This window comes from Falco rusticolus, chromosome 1 (genome assembly GCF_015220075.1).
Source record: "Falco rusticolus isolate bFalRus1 chromosome 1, bFalRus1.pri, whole genome shotgun sequence".
Classification (NCBI taxonomy): Eukaryota; Metazoa; Chordata; class Aves; order Falconiformes; family Falconidae; genus Falco; species Falco rusticolus.
Genome location: NC_051187.1, coordinates 67702339 through 67724159, shown reverse-complemented (window position 1 = coordinate 67724159; position 21821 = coordinate 67702339). Strand labels below are relative to the sequence as shown.

General features: G+C 38.9%; 1 protein-coding gene across 5 annotated transcripts in view; it reads left to right on the top strand.

Moving 5' to 3' along the window:
* The window catches only part of CRACD (capping protein inhibiting regulator of actin dynamics), a 131876-nt gene that overhangs the window by 59533 nt on the left and 50522 nt on the right, over positions 1–21821 (top strand). For 2 of the 5 annotated variants that reach the window (XM_037382519.1, XM_037382513.1), the window contains exon 2: positions 2003–2139. Coding sequence is in view for 2 of the 5 variants with exons in the window: in XM_037382506.1 (XP_037238403.1) it covers positions 15595–15619 (25 nt within the window). In the remaining 3 variants the exon portion in view is untranslated. Of the gene's footprint in view, positions 1–1897; positions 2140–15551; positions 15620–21821 lie in introns of those variants that run through there. The other 3 variants (XM_037382506.1, XM_037382499.1, XM_037382527.1) reach the window with 2 other exon arrangements.

The following is a 21821-nucleotide window of genomic DNA, read 5'->3' as shown; positions in this document are numbered from 1 at the left end:
TCCATAACGGCAGCCACCGGTAGATTTACTGCTCCCCTTGGGATGCACACAAGGTAATAGACCTGGAGTCTCTCAGTTACAGGAGGCTTGCTATTGCAGGTGCATTGAACTCCCGGTGTCTGCTGGTGCCACGGCCATCAGCATAAGTCAGTCAGGTGCAGGAAGGGCAGGGAAACACGTGAAAATTAGCAGCCTGTCCCACTGAGAGATGCTCTCTGCTCTGCCAGTTAACAACACAATGTCTGCTGGGTAAGGGCTGTCGGAGAGGCTGTGCGGGGAACGGCTTTTGGCTGCAGGCAGGGCTTACAGCTGTGAACTAACAGAGACCTTTGCATTTGCTTACTGGGAGTGCTTTTTGGTGAAAAAGCAAATACATTCCTGCTTGGTTTTGCTAGAACGACACTAACCCAATATCCTTTGCATGCCACAGACTTTCCATGCTCAAACCACTACTGCACATGCTGTTTTCAGTACTGCACCTTGTGCCCATAAACAAGAGGGTAGTGCTGAGTCTACATGTGAAAATTCTGTTTGAGGTTGATGTGTGTGTGTATGAGATGCTAAACATCTGGAGTTCCCAGTTACACACAAGAATAAGTTGTTCAAGACCACAGTTTGCCATATGCATTAGGAGTACCTTTTTTATTATTTTATTTTTTTAAAAATTGGCCTGACAAGCTCAGGGTATTTTCATATTGCCTTCTTGTGTTTCGTTCACAACTTGAAGATATACTGAACATTATCAGTGGCGCAGATTTAACTGGGTGCTAATTTCTCATTTCTCAGTTTAAACAGACTTTGCCTCCTTCCAGGTGCCTCTGCTAGGATCAGCGCTGATCTAGATTATCTGTTCTGGCAGCCTGAGAGTGCCCACCAACACTTAGCCCTTGAACTTCAGCAGTAGCTGAATGTTGGTGCTAATAACCCCACAATTAAATGCCTGCAAGCTGTTCTGTTTGATTGACCATGGTCGAAAAACACACTTATCCTTGTGTCTTCAAATGGAGCGTGATTTAGCCAATACCCTGATTACATTGTTTGGACAAAAGACTCTTCTTTGTAGCTGCCTGAGGATATAATTGTGAATGAATACAGCAAATGCTATTTAATAACTGTGCGGGAATAGGATACTTGCTACAATATCCCTATCTGATACTTACTTTTAGTTATATGCAAAATGAAGCATGAAAATTCCTAAGAGTCAAAAACTTTTGAGGGAACTTTTACATCCTGCTTTTGTTCAAAATTGCAAAATTAGTTTCAATTTTTTCAATGTAAAAGTAGTAACTAGTGAAGCCAGATGAAAAAAAACTGTTCAAAAAGTGGTTCAGTTGTTCTGTGCAATTTTACAAGGTTTTTTCACCTGTTTAAATTTTTCCTATTTTGCAGTATTTTCAAATCAATTACTATAATTTGAGTTTTTTGTAATAAGATAGGTTTTTTATTTTAAAAGGCATTTCATGCTTTGTTGCTAGAAAAATAGTTAAAACATTTTCACATACTCTGGTAGAAGTAAAATAAAAGTTATTATAAGCTCTCATTTCAATTTTTAGAATTGTTGGTTTTTCCTATTGAGAAACTAGAGTCAAAACCTGCATTTTTATTTCAGCCAAAACTACAGTAAAAACAGTGACATATTTGTCTTGAGCTATAATTGATTTAGAAGTGCAGGATGTGGCTGTTTGGAAGGAAAAATAAGAAAGTGTTTCTATTTCACTAGTTAGAAAGAGTAAAGAAAGACCATTTTGTATGAAAGTCTCAGAGGGAAATCTGAAGCTAATGAAAATTTCTCAGGTTGCAATATCTTTTTTTCTTTTTTTTTTCTTTTTTTTTTTTTTTTTTAAGACTGCAAACATCTCACATCTCAGACCATTTACAAGACCTGTGGCAGACAGAAATTGCTCAGTTTATAAGCACCTCTCAAAACAGGGAAACCAAAAAAATACTCCTAGGCTAGCTTAAAAAAGGTGAATTAAATTCTTTCTTTTCCCCTTATACCTAGGCAGTCTGGGAGAAGAATGTTAACCACTGGTCCCTAGCAGTGTATCCAGATTTCTGATCACTTATATCAAAGAAAAATCCCCATTTCAGAGAGGGTGCAAGACTGTGTGGAAGTGCCACACCGCATCTTAAAAAAAGGTAAGGAAACGTTTTTCTGCTGATCCTTTGACACTATAAGTGGTGTCTTCATTTAAAAATTCATTAAGTTGATGGCAGAAGTGAAAATTTAGGTAATAATTTAATACTGAAGTTACTTATTTTAACCTGCATGTTTTAACTTATAAAGAGAAAAAAGGAGCTTCTTTATATTAAAGGAAGGATGTAATGCATGTGTTACTGTACTTAAAACTATTTTTGGTATATCTTTTGTGTATATTTTGGAAAAAAAGAAAACAAGAACTGCGTACAATAGCAAATATTTTCTTTCCTTTCAGCCACTGAAGGTATTCTTAGCCATGCAAAGATTTATGTAGTCTCTGGTCTCTCATTTTGCCGAGACAGATATATGTTTGTAGAATGCTGCCTCTGGGAATTTGTGCTAAGTAATAGTCCACCATTTAGGCTTTTATCAGAACACATCTGCACTATTTTCCTTTCTGCCAAGTGTTGGATTGATTTGTTATTTGTAAAATATTTACAACTCTACTTCCTTAGACGCTTCAGTTCTAAAAAGTATTGTAAGAAGCTGAAAACTGTTAAAACATACTGCACTGTGCGTGTTTCCTCTGAGAGTGGAACGGCAGGAGCAGAGAAGTTTTTCCATTCAGATTTTCTTTTCTTTCCTCTCTCTCTCTCTCCCTCCCTTTTTTTGGCCTGGGAAGGATGTCAGAATTGTGAATGATAGGTAATAATTTCTTCCTAGAGTCGCTCTTCTGGAATGTAGTCCCAGGGAAAATGTGTTCACCAATCACTTTCTCTGCGAACACCCCACTCTACACTACATTTCTATCACGTTTGGTTCAGTGTCTATCTAATGCAGAAATGCTGTCTGTGCTTTTGCACAAGCCAATACGGCTCTGTTGTTCAAAGTTATTTATGTGGTTTAGAGAGTCTGTCCTACCTAACAAATATCAGCCTGTAAGTTAACAAAGACTATTAGTTAACTAAAAGTCCTGCCTTACTTGTGACTGTCTTGCCAAAATGTATGTTTGACTGGTGTGTTATGTGGCAAGAGAATGAATGATAAGCAAGTAACATCGACAACTCTTCTGAAATGGTCAGCTGGAATACATTGGCTACTTTTAAGAAAAAGGTTCTGTTTTCTTGAGATGGTTGTAGCCATGAGGATATTTTTCTGCCATAAAACCAACTACACCTCAGCCAAACACACAGAGATGTTTTTGAAATACCAATTTGCAAGATGTTCTCTGTTAATCTATTATAGGTAGGATGCATTCCTACTTTTTCAAAGCAGGAAGATACAAAGTATGCCACCACCAATGGAAAGTGCTCTGTGAAGGCAGGATACTTCTTACCTCTCTCTCTAACCTCCTATTTCCATGCCACTTGTGTGTAAGGTTTACAGATTCTGAGCTAACTTCTGTTTCCTTTTAATAGATTTCATTTTTGCATGCAATACAGCAGTTTTCAAATAGCACATTTTATACTTTGCCAAGTAAAATACAATACCTGTTGGCTTAAAATACAAATATTCAAAGAGCACTCTATGAGAGTGGTCAGTTACAATATCATCTCCAGATTAGCTAATATTAATTTCATAAAGTATGCAGGACATACATTTCTGTATAAATCTTACATAGCATTTTTCTTCCAAGAGAATTAAGGCTAGCTTTTTCTGTGACAGTGTAGCCAGTGTTCTTTCGTAACCCACCCCCGTATCCTGTTGTTAGAATATTCTGCTTTTTACTGAAAAAAATAGGAACAAAAATTTAATAGGAAGTAATTTGTACTATGAGTAAAGATTTTGCTACATGCAAAAGACTCTCTTTGTTGTAAATCATTTGTAAATGTTGTGTTAGTCAATTTTTGAACAAGTTTACTGAAGTCCAATATTTTATTTTGTCTAATACATACTCCTATTTCTAGCTCATTCTACCATTTTGCATTTTCTAGGTTAAAATGCTTACTGCTTGAGACTCATATTTATTGGTGACCTTATCCTGCTTCATCCAGAGGCTTCGGTTTTCCTTTAAGGCACACTTTTGGTTTTCATTCCTCAAAAAAAGTGGAAGAATAGGAAAACCTTTGTTCTTTATATTCCGTTAAAGTTTCTGATTTTGTTTGTATCACCCAAAGCTGTTTTTTTCCACTTTTATTCCATAATTTCTTGTTCTCCTTCTTTTGCTTCTCTTGTTCTTCATATTTACCCAATTCAGATCTCTTTCTTACAATAACTGATGACTATGGATACATTTGATTGTGTTCTTTCAGTCAATTTAGTGGAAGTACGAACAACAAAGATTTTATGAAATGAATCACTGTGCAGTAACTAGCTATGCAAATAATCTATTTCCTTATTTTAATGAAGAAGAGGACCTGCCAAGAAGACAGAGACCTTGGTTTAATCAACATTATGTTGTAGCATTTGTTCATGACTGATTTTCTAGATTTGTAGACTTCTTTGTGTTACACTTGCCATGAATTTTAGTGATGGTTAGAATAATCCTCAATGTGAAAAGTCCCTTAATTGGTGGAGCCTCTACATATTATTTGTGTGAATGAATTGGTTGTCTTCTCAAATTTAATATCACAAAAACAGCAAGGAATTCTTTCACTGTAAATGGACTCTGATTTCATGCTCTTCTGCAACTTAACCTTAGCTTGCTTTCGTGCAGAACAGTCGTGTCCTCATTCTAACCCAGTGCAGGAGTGACCCCATGCACCAGCAAAAGCTGCTCGTTTAATCCGTGGTTTGCTCACCTGGTGCCTCTGGCCGTGCAGGGCTGGGACCTGGGGTAGTGAGCTGCAGAGCTCAGCTGGGTAGCTCTGTGCTTGCACCATGCAGAAATCCCCCCTAAAAACCTCATCTGTGCTTACCAGAGCTACGTCTGCCCACTGTGCGGCCTCCCCAAGGTGTGTCCTACTTAGAAAGGACTAACTTCTTTGTCTCCTCCACGACCAAAGAAGAACAACCAAGGAGATGACCTGAAAGTCTCAGCAATTTGGAATTATGTTCACAGTTCCATGCAAAACATTTTCTGATATGCAATTGACTGAATCCCCCTGTCTGCAGAACTGCACAGAACTTTGCAGCAGGAGTTGAAAACTTGTGTGGTTAAGCCCATCTGCTGATCCTTGTAGAGTAGTAATTACAGTAAAAAAATTTAAGATTTTGATGGTCTGAAAACTATGCTGTAAATATCAAATACTTGTTTCATATATCATTAGGGGGTTATGTGTATTTCTCTCTGTGGCCAACATATAGGGAATTGGAGGCTCCCAGCTTCTGAGTCTAGGTGTTCAGTGCTTCTCTTTCGAAGAGTTGTGAGATCCATGCCTAATATCTACCAGGCTGGCAACCTGTAAGCTTTTGGAAGTTGAGAGGGTTAGGGTTTTTAATTATTACTGGCAGGGAAGTGGGAGGCAGTGGGTAGATCTGTTATAAAGTGAAAGCTGCACAATTTGGGGATCTCCAAGAGAGCCTGGAGAGGCTGAATGGCACAAGATCCTGAACAGTAGCTTCCTCTGAAAGGTAATAACTGTCATGCTGAAGAAGAGTTGATCTTGATCAACTTGCTTTGAAATAATGGAAAGACAACTATAAATAAAACAACAAATGAACAGAACAAGTTGCCATGTGATATTTTTCATGTTCCTTAAGCCTCTCAATATTTAACTTAACTACTTTTGCATCTGCTCTCTTTCCCCAGGAAGCTACCCAATATGCAAAAACTTGTCTTGATAATTTTGCAATAGTTTTTTACGCTTTTACTTCCCTTGTATAAGATGGATACTATATCTATGTTAAAATCAGAGCAGTATTTACATTCAGCCTCTAGATGCCTATATTTTTTTGAATCTTTGTGCTTAATATAGATTAAAAGTTTTAGAAAAATGAATATATTAGTTTCTAAGGCAGAGCTAATTTTTTTTAAATTATTTGGTTGCAATAGTTTTGTTTGGTTCTAAATAAATTTGTTTCTTTATTTTAAATACCAAGTTATAATAGGAATTGAGGTTTTTGTTCCCAGTTAATTCAGGAGTTCCAAGCAAGATTTCCATACTCACCAGAAGTATTTTGGTGTAGCTTATATCTCAAAATGGGGCCCATACTATGAAGTCTGACTGGTTCTTGAGTTTTTTCAATGTGTTCAAAATTTCTTGTGTCAAGTCAATTTTTTCACAAGGCCAGGAGCCATGTTGACAAAATTTAGATCAGGTTCTGTTTGGGTTTTTATGTTTTGTGGTCCCACTGATGACAGAAACTTATGCAATTGAACCAGAGTTTAATTGTTATATTTAGTTTTATTATATATTATAAACTATATTTAATACATATTTAATTTAATATATATTTATAATCTATATTTAATAGTTATATTTAGTTAATCTGTAAGTTGTGGTCTTTTGATTTCTTCTATGCGAAATTCTGAGACAGTATCAATGAAGATTACTGTAAGCAAAATTATCTGAGGGCAAAAGGTGATTTATGCTCCCTGTAGTCCTTTTAGAACTGGGTCAGTTAAAGGAGCCCCTATAGTTATATTTTGTATGGCTGCCCCTACTTTAGAGTTTTAAAGTCCAAATTTGGACCTTAAGAGTAGTCAGCAATTCAGGTTTGTAGGTTTGGGACAGGCAAAAACTGACATAAATCCTGACCTGACTTTGCTAAAGTGGCTTTTGTGTTTGTGATGTCCTGCCATAAGTGTCCAGCAGCAGCTAAATAATCTTAGAAGCCCTAATTTGGGGCAAAGAAAATCTCATGCTTAATAAGGTTTAGTGCTTTCTTGAGCTGGAAGCTCACTACAGTCCTGGGCTTTAGCAGCTGACTAGGGTGGAGGGAGGTAAAGATATTCAGAAAATTCTGAAAGAATAAGATGCCCATGTAGATATCACAGCTAATTATGATATGGCATGTTAAATTCAGTACTGGCAATGGACTGACTATCTGGTCTGTATTCAAATATTTAAAATTCCCTGTGGCCTTCCTCTCCATGTGAATCAGTCTCTTAGCTGAAATGCAGCTCAGACAGAAACTTATACTGCTTTTAAAAATCTGCGCGTGCGTACTTCATTATTTTTACTTCATGTATCACTGCACTCCTTGATCTTCTCAGAGATCTGTGATGTCCTGAGCTGGCAGTAGGCACCTCTGAGGTGTATACAAGACAAGGTCCTTCTTCAGTTCCATCATCTCTATCTTTGAGTAGAAAGGGGAGCTGAACTGTCATGGCTGGGTAATGTTTCCCACTGCAGGGTCCTGCTGAGTTGCCAATTTTTGTTGATATATCTTAGGATAAAACAATGCCATATAGTGCTGTTTTGTATCTTACTCTTTTTCCATATTGCATGTGTTTTTGTCTACAAGTAACACTTTTTCCCCAAAAAGAATGGTTCTGGAGATGAAGCAAGAGTATGAAAGTTATATAACCCACAGGCAAGCGTCACTAGAAAAACCCTTCAAGGCCTTTTAAACTGTTATTATAATCTTGCTATATGTTTTACAGAAGGGCAAATGCTGTAATTTTTAATGACTACCATCTTTTTAGATCTGGAAGATATAATGCACTGTTATAATACTCCTATGTAACGTAGGCAGTAAAAGCACCATTTATTGAGCCTGTTAATGTAGTTGTTTACTCCTTGGTGAAACTTAAAGTATGGAAAACATGCAACTAGATAATGTAATTTGAAGAAAATAATGTTCTGTAAAAATATTTCCTTCTACAGTATCCAGGTAGCTGATATAGTGCTTTATACTATAATACTGTTTAACACAGTTAAACTCTTTAATATAGTGTTCATGTATGGCACTATTTGCTTATTGTGTTAAATAGAAATACTACAAATATTATTTAAGGTATCTATTATAAAATTATATAAAACTATTAGTTGCTTCCATCAGTGATCAGAGGAAGGAATATAGACAGTAAGATGGAAAATGTGTTCTGCACAATGTGCCTTTCTTATTACAGGGCTCTGCGACTCCTTGGAGGTGTGACTTACTGGTACTGCTGCATTTTGTTATGAAGCACAGCTATAATGTTCACGTATTAAAGATTTCATAATGTAATGACTGATGTACCCTCACAATACTGCTACTGCACAGTTAAAGCAACCTAAAACGTAAGACAATTTAGTGCATGAACAATGATTTAGAAATAAGGGAAACTTAGCCTTGTGTTTGATTTCAAAATCTCAGTGGCTATATAAATGTCTTCTGCTATACTTCTTGTTTCAGTAACATTTGAAAAATAAAACAAAACAAAAACACCCACAAAAAAAAATGGCTGCAGCTGAAAGCAATACTAACCCAAATGTTAACTCTGAGGTACTGGGTACAGATGATTCAGGTACTGTAAAAAACCCCCGGGTTTTCGGTTGCAAATTAAAGAGACAGAACACATTTTCAGTTTATTTACAGGGGAAGCTTCTTCCTTCCTCATAAATTACTGCAAAGATCTGTTTGTGCCTGTGCCTGTGTCTGAAAACTGTAGAGTTGACCAGGCTGGTTTTGCAGTTCCTTCTTACTGCAGATGTGTCTCCCAGTGTCCTTCTACATGGTCTGGAGCATATTTGAATGCTTGGGCTAGCAAGATTCAAGTATTTGTATAGGAAGTTTAAGTTACAGGTTTTTACAGCAGGATTTGATTTCGTGTTTTCTTCCTTGCTTCCCTTTCTTTTTTTTCCTTTTCCCCATTATTTCAAGCTGTAGCAGTGTTCAGCTTAGTTCTAGTATCTGGTGAACAAAAAGGGTCCTAGAAGCTTGCTCTGAGAAGCAATACTGTATTCAGTTTATCTTGGTTTTCCTCTTTTAATTGTAGGACTGTTAATTTAATTATATTTCTGAGTGCCTTGTCAAGGTGCATGTTCTTACACTCCATGTATGTGTCCAGTTGTTTAATATACTTTATTCAGAAACTTTTCCTGATATTGAATCTGAACTTTCTTTGGCAACGTTTTGTCCTAGAAAACACTTAGAGACTCCTAAATAACCCTACTCCTTTCATTCTATAGTCTCACAGCAAAAATCAAAGTTTATTACTGAAAGATGAAACTATCTTTAAGGTTTCAAAATATAATCTTTTTTATTCCCAGACTTATGGGGTTTCCTCCCTTAAGCTATAAAAAGAAAGCCACCGTAAGGAAATCTCCAGTGACGGAAACATAGGAAGGAATTATAGAAAACTAGATCATAAAGAAAACAATTCTTTAAGGTTCCCATTCACGAATTTGCTTGAGGAAAATTTAACTGAATTCCTCAGTTGGGGTTTTGGTGTCTTAGTTGAATGCGTCTTAGTTAAAACAATACCATCTGTATATTTTACTTCTGCTGAAGTGTTATTAAATGTTAAATAGGCTGAAGACATCTTACTTATTTTCCCTAGTCATATTCCAACTGCCCTCATAGAAACTAGCACCCTTCCAAGGAAACTGGCCCAGCAATTTTAGAATTAACAGACCAAATAATACAGTTTAAAAATTTTTCAAATGAAAATGAAAGGCATTCATCATCACCAGTAGCTTACTAGATTTTAATTCATATTAAGTACATAAGGGAAATTTATATAGTCTTTGTGATGTCTATACAAAGTTGTAAATGGACAAGCCTACATTTCAGTCAGTTGAGAGTAGGAGGAAATAAGTGAAGAGATACTGAACTTTCTTATGGAAGTCTTAATTCTAAAAAACATAAAACATTTACTAAGAAGACTGAAATGCCTGGTAAACTGCTAAGAAATCTGACCTATGTTGAGCACTAGTTAGAGAAACAGAAGTTAACACTGCTTTCTCTGGCTTTAAAGATTTGTAATCTATATCAACTAATGATATATATATTTTATATATATATATATAAAATGATATATATATCAACTAACAACTAGATGAGCAAGATCGTCCAAGCTCATTCCACAATGATGTTCGTCATATTAGTGCATCAGAGCAGACCCAGGCTATTCACCTCTTACGCGTGCTTGATTCCATTGGGGGCAGCAGGGTGTATAAACAATAGAAAGACTTTTAGGGAAGGACTTTGTATTAAAATAGATGGTTGAGCTAATTAGGGAATGGGAGTGGAGACTTTTAGATGCCTCCACTAAACACCATTTTTTCCTTATGGTTTTAAAAAGCTTGGAAGAGCTGTGCAATGGTAGCTCTGAAGAGTCAAAACACTGCTGAAAGTTGTCCCCAGAGAAGTCAGCATACAAACTCATGATCTACCAGTTCTCTGCTGATTTCATGACCTTGACTTCAGAAATCCCAAAATCCACGAGGCAGTGATTTTAATCTTTATTTAGGATTCACATGTAGCTAATCTTGTTTAAATCCTCTCTGCCTCCTTATTTTCCTCCCCCCTTCTTTTCCTTTTGTCAGCCCTTCATCCTTCACCAGTTTGCCTTAAAGGCCCAGGGTGGATGAGTCAGTGATTCCAATCTGGATCTGCTTAGATACCAACTCCCTTTTAGGGATAGCAATGTCAGGCTTTAGCTTAGTAGGTAGTCATTCTTTTTGAGTGACCTTTATGTCTAGAACTTTCTTTCTTTAGATACGGACTGCTGCACTCCTCTCTGTTTCAGGAAAGCGTGGTCTCTGCAGTCTTCTTAAAAAAAGAAAAAAAACCCCAAACCACTCAGTTCTTGGCTGCTCAGATGTTACCAATCCAATGAAGATTTAGACTGGTTTAATCTTGTGTTGATCCCTCACTTTCCTTTCTTGTCCGCTCACCAGTTGTTGTTCATCTTCGGTCACCTGAATGCCTATCTCCTCGCCTTCCTGCCTCCCACCAGTCTTCTCCTCCTCCACACTCCCAGGGAACCCCTAACACCAGCACTACCAGACCACAGGGCACCGAATGTTGCTTTTGTGTGATCTGACAGTTTGGTGGGAAGCTAATACTGTATCTCTCCCATGCTAAATAGAGAAGAGGCTGTAGGTTCTGGAATAAGGAAGGCTGAAAAGTCAGAACACCTGGTGAGAAGGAGGTCTTTCATGCTGTCAGCATGGCAGCACCTGAGTGCTCGAGCAGGCACATCTAAGATGCTTCTGAAGCACCGTAGATGCCCCAGTTGCTCCATGCTCGGGAGCTGCAACCACATGGTCAGATTAGGGGTGTCTCACTTAGAAGGGCTGAGGAAGGAGGGAACATTTTTCTCCCTCCTCACTTCTCTTGTCATCTCTAAAGCCAGGAGAAGCCTGGAAGGTTAACACATGATAATATTGTTCTGTGTTCATTTTTTCCAGTCGGCCAAAATATAGAAAATGCTTCTGTCTCTTTAAAATAGTGTGGCATTTTGTGCTGTGACTACTACTGAATGTGAAGTTATTTGAGTGAACAGAATAACTTCATGCGTGTTGAGGTGTGAGGTGACCTCATTATTCCTAAATCTGTTCCTGTTTTGTAGCACTTCTTATTCGGCTCTACTCTTTCAGCTGCTCGAGTGTTTTTATTTCTGCTCTGGTTGTGTAACAGATTTTTTTTTTTTTTTTAAATGTCAAAATCACAGCAACATAAGTTGGTTAGTTATGCCAACCTGGTAGAAATTTAGCTGCTCATAGATAAGACAATAATGGAGCAAGATTAAACAGGGTTTGTGGCTTAGTAAGATAAGAAGCAACACTTGCCAGGTTTTATTTTGCTGCAAGGATGTTGATTAATACAAGGGATGCTTCTTTCCAACCAAGAGTTCTGGTAATCTAAAAGGTAACATTTTGTCTTTGCTTGCACAAAGTCAGGGTTTTAGAAAGGTGTTGGGTTGAAAACTGGTAAATTGGTGCTCCCTGCCTGCCTTCAGAAGAGCTTGTCGTGGAGAGCGCTGGTAGGCGCTCTGCAATCAGTGCCCACTCCGGGGTAGAGATGCCCATCTCCAGGGAGACACTGCTCCCTTCGGCACTTTGTGCTTTTGCTGCTGCTAAGGACCATGCCTTTGGGACTGTTTATCTGGAAATGGAGCACCTGCCCGCTTGCAAGAAAATGAAAAAAAATATTTCTCAAGACTACACTCAGGGGGTATTGGTCATTATCAAGTAGAGCTTGTTTGAAGAAGCGGGTTGGAGGTGGATGACTGTATGTACCTTTGCAAATGCCATATATTGTCAAATTTCTTATGATAACTTGAGAGTTTTTCCTTTTGGACCACCAGCATTCAAGGAACAAATGAGAGACGAGAGTCTGACTACGCTGCTTGAGAGCTCTCTTCATTGACTCCCAAGTAGTTCCAGTGGGACCTGTTTTGTCTAAATAATGCATCCCATCTTTTGTATCATTAATCACCCTTCAGACACTTCCTGGCTTCCAGTGAAGAGGTTTTCGCCTGGTTAACTGCCTGCCACTCTCGTTTGATTTCTCTTACTAGCTTCAATATTCTCCACTGACTGCATGTAGTTTGGACCACTTGAGTGAGTTAGTCATCTGTGGGGTTTCAAACCAGCAGGTAAGTTTTCTGACCAAGTACGTTTCCTGAGTTAAAGTTCTAGTGCCTATGCCAAATCTATGGTAGCATTAATAACCTCCAATAACTACAATGACAAGGTTTTAGCAATCCCACTGTCTCGATTTCCTGCCACATCTGAAATAGGTCAAGATGAAAAATGAAGTCAGCTAAGCTGGTGAGATGGGACAAAAATTTCAGTTTGGCATCGGTGGTTGGCATCACTGCCCATTCAGTGATGTGAATTATTTAACTACTTTCCACAGAAGAAAATGTAAAAGCAAACCACTCCACGTGTCTACATTTTTTAAAATTATTTTACATGAACTGGAATTGTTTGGGGAATAACTAGGACCTTTTAAATGTCTACTGCATTACACTCTTCAATAATCAAAACCTACTGTCATGTAAGTTAGTTAAAAAAAAACCACTTTATTTTTCTCTCTAAGCTTTGCACAGTTTAATTTTGTCAGTTCACCACCATTTAACTCTCTCTTTCATTTAATGTTTTGATGTGTAAGAAAAACTTGGGTTTCAATTTTCATCCCTGCTTACACAGAGAAAGGCTGTGGCACTGATGGCAGGCAGTTTGGGTGTGACTGAGATAAAGCTGATATTAGGAAGTTATAGGGAGAGTGGTTTCTACCTCTTCATCACAGGGTTGTCCACCACTTGTCTTCATGCATGGTGTCTGAGTGATGCTGTTCCTCAAAACATCTGAGTGATGTTTTGATGTTACAAAAAGTCCTTTGATAACCCCGTGTGATGATTAAACACTGTGAATTGTCCTGGGCTTGGACATTTTTTCATGGTCATTCATGCATCTGCAACTTTGATGCTAGTTTAGGTAGTGCCTCTAAGAGGTACCTCTTGACACCTATGCTTTTCCGTATTGTAATGTTCATCTGTTGGTCTCCAAGGTGGATCTCAACCATGAGGTCTGAAGTGATAAAACTGCAAAGGACTTGAATAGCTGAGGAATGTGCCCAGGGCGTGACCACAGCTATAATCCACAGGGTGTTTGCTCCAGTAGCTACGCAGCCTTTCTGACGGTCCTGAGGCCTATTGTAAGCTCTCATGGTCTGAATTAATCCCGGCTTGCTGGCTATTAGGAGGGATGCTAGATCTAGTGTAGTGCTGTAGGAGGAAGGCTTGAGGGGGCTGGGTGAAGTGGTTTATTTGGTGCAGGAAATCTTGGTCTGCCAGCTGCTGCAGTGGAGGAAGCAGCCCTTTTAGATGGGTCAAAAAGCCATACATTTTGTCAGGCCAGAGTAGTTTAATTTCTCTGATCTTCTTTTATTATTTTTTTTTAGGTCTTTTTAATTAAAAATGAAAGTGGGTGAAAGTCATTCTCTTGGCTCCTGAGAATCTTTCATTAATGAAATAAAATGTGTCCCTAAAGAAAGAAGTTGCTAAAGTCATTATTACACATAAATCTTGCTATATCTACTGGAAAAAAATCAGCGTGAGATACCTCAGAGGAGAGAGCAACAGGAGGATATTACTCTCAAGCTTTTTATTTTGTCTTCTCACATTTTCAGTTTGAACCCATTTGCCTATGTTTTGGATAAATGATTCTATGCATTTGTATTTCCAGTGCATAGCAAAATGAGGCTGCTGAACAGCCTGAGATTCTTCAACGTTTCTCCAAATAGACTGTGGGTTTGATTGACTTGACAGAGGGAGATTTAAGAAACCAGATTATAAAATGCACTATGTACAATGGATTAATTAAAATTTTCCTCTGTTAAAAGCTTTATCTTACTGACTTCAAAAGTCTCTGTGATTGATATGCAAGGGCTAAGGACCTCCATTTAAACCAGATGATAACCATCGATCTCGTTGGTTTCACATTAAGAAAGTACAATCTTTCTCTAGATCTTGAGTTTTATGGGAAGCACTTTTTGGTCTGAACACCTTTGGGATGTGAAGGTCCAAGCTTAGCCACTTGTTGCTGGTCTTTGGGTAAAACCTGTAAAACATTCCTTTGAACAGTTTGCAAGAATCGAAAAGATGGCATTTAAAATATGACTTTCCTGTAGACGATTTTACTGCTCTATAAGCTACCTGGTTCCTGGGAGATTTGAAAATTAGACCACCCATTTGTGTGCTAAACTACCTATCTGGAGCCTAGCTTTACTGGGTATATTTTCCCTTAAATCCTGGTTGCAAAGATGCATTATGGAAGACTGGCACTTCTGCGAAAGCTGCTACTGGAGCCATGGAAAGTTTTATCCCAAGCACAGAGAAGTACTGTAGTAGGCTTTGGCTCAGCCTGTGTTGACTGAAAACTGCATAATGAAGTCTTTTTTTAGGTTTTATATTCAAAACTTTATTGCTTTCTAAGAGGGTTTTGCATCACTGTTGATTCTTTTATGATGATAACATAGACTGCCTAATGCTTGTCTCCATTTCATGGTACTATAGGATGCGTCAGAAAATACGAGTGTCTGGCACAGTTTTTCTTGGAAACCACAGCCTCCAGATTTCATGGTAGTTATTGACATTAAACTGTTCTCGTAAAGGTGAAAACATGTATGATAATATAATGACAGTGGGTTTTTTGACTTTTTAAAAACCACTGCTCTTATTCATAGCACTTATAAAAAGTTGTCTAGTATTCCAGGTATGCCTTACTGCCCTTGTAGAAAAGGTAAGCTATTTTTGGCTTTGTAGCTGGGAAAGACTGAGCAAAAAGCGGTTACATAAACTAATGTATCAAATTAATATGGCATGAAAGATCAGTCAGGAGGTCTTAGCTATCAATCTGAAATCACCTTGGCTCTTGCTAGTTAAAACCTCCCTTAGCATTTTCCACAGGGAGGGTGCTAAATAAAGAGTGCTGAAGTACATGCTCAGTTTGATTTGTAAGGCTGTTCCTACAAGCTTCCTATCACATTATAGTATGTCCTTCAGAGTTGTCTAAAAAGCAACAAGAAAAAAAGCCAAAAAACCCCTTCTCTTTGGTGATTTCATGGCTTTTGTTTCTTCCTCAGAGAAGATCAAGTCTGCCGTTTCTCTGACTTCGACTGAAATTGTAGGCATGATCAATTTGTTTAAGAAACCTTGTAAGTACTTGACTGATTCTGTAGATTACAGAGCACATGATGTCCTGTCATTCAAAAGCTCACTGTTAAGTTTTTGTGGCTTAGTCTGGAATACTTTCCATGGGGAGCTGGCTGAGGGGGGAATGTGCTGTGCTTATTGTTTTTAAGCAGGAGCTGCTGCTCATGTATGTGCTGCTTTTGTTCATTTTTATGGCAGTTGTAATGAACAGTGTTTGTGTGAAGCAGAGTCAAATGCAAACCAAAAAGGTCATTCTGGTTTATGGTTTTGCAGGTAATTCCCTGTGGCATCACTGGGAGCTACCTGCACCACTGTGGGAAACTTGAATCCCCCAGCTTGTGTTTTATGTTAGATGCTGTGTTTTACCGTACCTTTTGAAATGGTCCTTTTAATTAATGAAATTTTAGAATTTATGGATTTAAATTTGAAGCAAATAGAAAAGTATGTGCTCATTTAGGATCATCTGGATTATTTTTCAAAGTTGTCAAAAAGTTTGCTATTTTTAAAGCTTACTACTGTGGTTCTAATTTCAATAGGTTTTCCTATGTTAGTTGTCAAATACTGTCTTTCAGTTGCACTGACACCAACTTACATTATTTCACTTTTATTTCTTGTAACGGATTTGCAGGGATTATTTGGCAAATTCAGCATTTATTTGAGTTAAATTATGTGAATGGACTGAAGCAGTATAGTTTGTACTTATGTTTAAATACCAAGCATGCTGTCAAGCAGTAGTGATGGATCCATGTGGTGTCCTTCTGTTCACCTCTTTGTTGGTGGGCTGTTGGGGGGGATGGGGGAGGAGGCATTGGCCCAAGTGTTTATAATAAACAGGACCTGCTTTCAACACGAGATGATGGTTAACTTCTTAACATGACAAAAGCTTTAGTCTGTTTTCAGGTTTCCTGATTATATGTCTATTCCAGTTCAGAAATAAATAGTATCTGTTTCCACTGGATTGCATGATGTTCTGCACAAGCTTGCGCTGCTGAAAAGGTATTAAGAGGGGAAAACGCTCTCACTTGATTCTTCGGAAGAAGGTGTGATGTCCCCCTGTCACTAAGGGTCAGGTCAAATGCTCTCCCAGGGAAAGAAAGGGGAGAGGAAGGAATGTAAAAAAGCCTTTACTTCTCAACAAGTTATTTAATCAGCTCTAATTATGGATTTGAAGGATTGAAGTAGTAAGAAGACTTACTTTGCATGCACTGTTGAGGAATTCATGTAGGAAGAAGAGACAGAAGTATTTGAAGTACCTGGCTAGCTCTCTGTTGTCATCTGTTAATAATTCACATGGCCCTTTCGTTTGTATTCGTTGAGAAAAACAGAGTAGGCTTGAAATATAAAGAAGTTCGTAACTTCCTTTGTGAAGTCGTGGGGGTATAGCGTGTTCATTCAGTACAAAGAAAAGAATTTACTTGTGTGAAGTTTTCAGACTTTTTTAGTTTTCTTTTTGTAGACAACTTCACCAGTTATGGGAGGGAAACTCTCTTTCTCATGTGACTTTTACACTTGTGTTAGCTGCTATTAGTTAAGTCATAACTGAGTGACAAATTCCAGGCTCAGGCTTCCCCAGAATTTGTGCCTGCTTTTGAAGAAAAGCATTTGCTACACGATTACCACCAAATGAAACTGTGCATCACTGTCTTATATTGGGGTTTGTGGTTGATCACTGTACAGTACTAATGTAAAGACTTTAAAACCCCTGGCAGCCAGCTGTGGGGGACAAATCTGATTCAATGTCATGCCAGTCTTCTCTGAAAGTTGCTGTTCTAGGAAGCTGTGTCCATGGCCGCTGCCTCCTTTCATAGGAAAAGGATTGGCTAAAATATATTTGGTTTCTCTGAGGGTACTTGTGTTCCATGGATAGGATTAAAAGTAGAAAGACGGAGATTATCTACAGTTTACCAGCCTTCCAGCTGAGGTGAGTGATGACGATTTTGCATGCCTTGGTGCTCTTGTTCCCAGAACATGCTTCTGTGCCAAGGCTATATTTTGCCTTTGCTTTCAGTCCCTGTTCTATCCTAGTATGTGCAATGATTTCTGAACTCTCTCACCCACAGCAAATTTGCTCTCCCAAAATGGATAAAGAGCAAATTTTGAAAACACTGTGTTATTAATATCTTGTTGGTAATATCTTTCTTGGGATATTTGATTGTTTCTGATTCCCTAAAGTGTATAATTTACGTAAGAGAAAAGTGTGACTGACTTACCTTACTTCTGCACAAGTCCTGGCAGAACTCTAAAAGATGATAACCGTTATCTTTATTTTATAAGATTTCATTCAGAAGAGTTGGAATGAGTGGTCTGACTGCCTGTCCCTATGGGTCAGGACTGGTTTTTAAATTACTCCTTTGCTGCTTTGAGCAGACTGGCTGCTATTGGCAATGTGATGCTTGTCTAGGTGGAATTCTTGCCTGCACCAACCTTGCCATGCCTGCATTAATTTTTCTTAATTACTAAACAACTTACACTTAATGAGTTGCAATTAATCAGTACCTTTGGCTTTGTTGCACATATAAAATTATACTTTCAGTAAAATGTTTCATGAACTAATTAGAGATCTCAGCCCAGTAGTTGGGCAACTTCTGTCCTTTAGTTTACTGGTTTCTTATTAAATAGTCAGATTAAAATCTTGTCTCCTTACTCCAAAGATGCAATCTCTTTATGTTCTTCTTCTATGGCAGACTACATTCAATTCTTATTCTGGAATGCTGTTTCCCTAAATGATGCCTCCTTTTAAGCCTACAGAGCAGAGCACTTGTGGCATTTCACAATCCAGCCTAAAGCAGGGGTGACCAGTGCTCTGTGGCTACGTTTGCCCCAGCTGACTACTCAGGTGCTGGAGGATAATAAGGGGCTGAGTCTGCAGAGAGTGCTGGCTTATCCTGAAGAACAGGTACAAACAAACCTTACCAGTCTGATGGCATGGTCCAGGAGGGCAGGGGAGAGAAGCACATCTATTCATAGTGAGGTCAGGTCCTCAAGATTTACTAGCTCTGGCACAAACCTTGTTCCAGCAGAAGCGAGCAGTCCTGCAAGGTGGCCTCGGCAGCTGTGCCCTTGCCTACCAGCACCATGAGGGGCTTACAGCCACCTTGTTTTTCCCCACTGTCGTTCTTGGAATAAAAACTAAGATGTTTTCAGTAAAGAAAACCAGAGCAAAATAAATCTCCTTCCCCCTTCAATTTGGGCTCATTCTGCCAGAGACCAAATAATGCTGGTGATGACTTTGCATCAGTTACCCAGAACCAAGGTCTCCGGAGCTGCTGCTTGGGTTCCTGTTGTGCTGTGAGTGCTATGTTTCCACAACAGCTGCAAAGGGTGATGCTGGCTTTCAGAGGGTTTGTTTCATTGGAGGTTCTGAGGACTTTTCTACAGGCGGTTTTTGTGGCAGACAGTCTAAGTACACAAACATTTGATGTTACAAGGAAGTAATACGGATTGCTGCTGCCTTCTTGTCCTTCCTGAGATGTAAGATCCTGCACGCATTTTCACACCCCTCCTTTCTGCCCTCTTCCTTGGTCCTGGTTAAATTTCAAATCCTTTAGGAGGCTTTTGGCCTCGTTTATAATGACATGCAGTGCATGTGGTGCCCACGCAGCAGTGGGCTGCGCTAAAGTGCTGCCAGGCTGAAACCCTTGACAGGCAGCGAGGCTTGCAGGTAGGTATCAGTTGCATGGATGTACACAAGGCACCTCGAAGAGGAACAGTTACAGGTAGATAAGCTGTTTCAGCTTCTATCCAGTGTCCGCTTCCACTTCATTCTGAATGTTTTATTTGAGTAAAATTAAGGAAAACACTTCCCTCAGCTTTTGGAATAACTTGGTAAAAATATTTTTGTATTTTTAAAAGATGTTCAAATAGCTTTTGCTAAAAGTAGAGGAATGTCAAAGCTGTCTTTATTTCCTGTTGCGATAATCCAGATGCTATCTGCATTGCCCTACCATTACTGGAGCTTTAGGATATAGTGTGGGTGATGGCCTTATAGGAGTCTGTTTATCAAAATTAAGTACACAAATTTGAACACCTTTCAGTCACATGTTTGACTGTGGTTTCCAAACTGGCACCTTTGAAGTAAGTAGCAGCTGCCCTCCTATTAATGAATGCGGATATCTAATGCCAGGTAGCTGTATGTATTCTTTGCAGGTTTGGTTTTTTTTCCAGATTCGTCAGTGATCTGCAATTTGTAAGTACATGATAAACTTCATGTACAGAAATGCTAAGTGTCTGTGCTCATCTTCATTTAGCATTTGTTTGAATGTTAATAAAGCAGTGAATTCTCAGGTGGTACACCAGTTTAGCTGTCATTAGTTAATTTTCAATTTACAGTCTGAAGTACTTAAACCTATTTGTGTGAGTCAGCCAGAGAGCAGGTATATGTAATATTAACTGTGACTAAAACAGTTAAATTGCATATGCTCAGAGTAATGCTTTCTACAGAAAAAAATTATGAGCAATCCATATCCTGTCATATATGTCATCTCTCTACCATCAGGTAGGGACATACCTCATAAATCAAGTCATACTGAAAACCAGAAAATTTGGAGAGTCTCCTGTTTTGTTCTGACTCAGTGAGTGTGGTTGTACAATTTATGGTTTGGCTCCAAATAATTCACAGCAGAAAAGTAGGAAAAGAAAAAGGAAGGAGTGGTGTTTCTCTTGCGATTGAGACATTCCCTCTGTGGAAAAATCCTGGAGAAATGTCGCTCTGCATTGGCATTACAATGCATTCCTGCCCTATAAGTGGCGACTGGCATTTTTCTTTCTTCCAGGTAAAACATAAGACTTAGTTTTAAATAGTGAAGAATTGGGGATGAAGGTGTGGGAGAAGCCTCAGCTTACTTTGTATATTGTGCAAAGTTACCATTGTATAGCTGACAGCACTGTCATTTCTTATACATGAATTTAAATGGTTCTTTCCTCTGACTGCCCTGGATGGGGCTTACTGCACATATGGCTTTTGGGCTTTAGCTCTGCTGTTTAAAGAAGTATCAAGGTTAGCACAATCATTTAAAGCATCAGGATTTTTCTGAAAATGCCATAGAAAACCTGGTATTGGGATGTGGGGCTCTGACAGAGGGCCAACACAGGGCAGTGGAATGACTGTTCTCTTCACCTAGGACTTTCGGCTATAAATGTTGATTTTGCCCCTCTCTAGGCCATGACTAAAAAGACTGCCCACCATATGAAGCCACTGTTGTTTCCATACTCACACTCGACAGCTCTTTCAGAAATGATCATGTGAGGAAGGCTTGAAGAAGTGCAGCCTTTGAGTGCTTTGAGATGCTTTGCAGTATCTCAGCTTCAAAATGTGTCAAGGACAGAGATGTGGGCATCTCTTGAGGCTGGTTAGTCACATAATGGAAACTGATTATCTTTATAAACTTTTCTTTCAGCTTGTTTAATATTTTTTTACTGTTAGAATTCTTTCAAACTTGCATGTGCTGCTGTTACCCTGGGTGGTGCTTTACACAGACGGAAAAACTGTTTCAGCTACTGCAGTCTTGATAATTTAAGAATAGGTATGAGGGAAGTAAAAAAGGTTAAAACTAGATGAGTACTCACCTCTGACCTCTGCTCCCACCCCTTTCCCCCATTTGCTCTCTGCAATTTGTTTTACGGTGATTGCTCTTGAGCCTTCAGTTTTACAAGTGGAGCAGAGGTATCAGTTGGAAGCTTGTTTATGCAGGGTGGCAGGAAGCCTACGGTGTCAGAGGAACAGCTGGGGAAGGGGGCGACATACAGTATGGTCACCACAGGCTTCCCCTGGATCTCGTTGTGACTTCCCTTAACTGGGCAGGCAGGGTACCAATTCCTGTACCAAGCTGCTTGCAGGGGTCCAAAATGTGCTTTGGCAACTGGGAAACGAGTGTTCAGAGCTGCTGAAATGCTTGGAAAAGCTTCCATCCATGCTTGACAGTCAGACTTTGGCATTGATCAGTACCAGGAGCAGAATTTCTGTTTCTTGCTCTTGTTGCTATAACTGGAACAGCTGGAGGGTACCTGATCTGCCAGAAGGCACCCTGTACAAGTGACGTCTTCTGGAATGATGCTGTGTCAGGAGATGTTGCGCTTGGCTGGTCCCCTGGGCTTTTATGGCTGCTGTACCCCCGCAGAGTATGACAGACATAGCCTGTGCTCCCAACGTCCTTCCAAGGCTTGTAAGCTGCAGACTTGAATATTTTTCATTCTAGGGATCAAGTT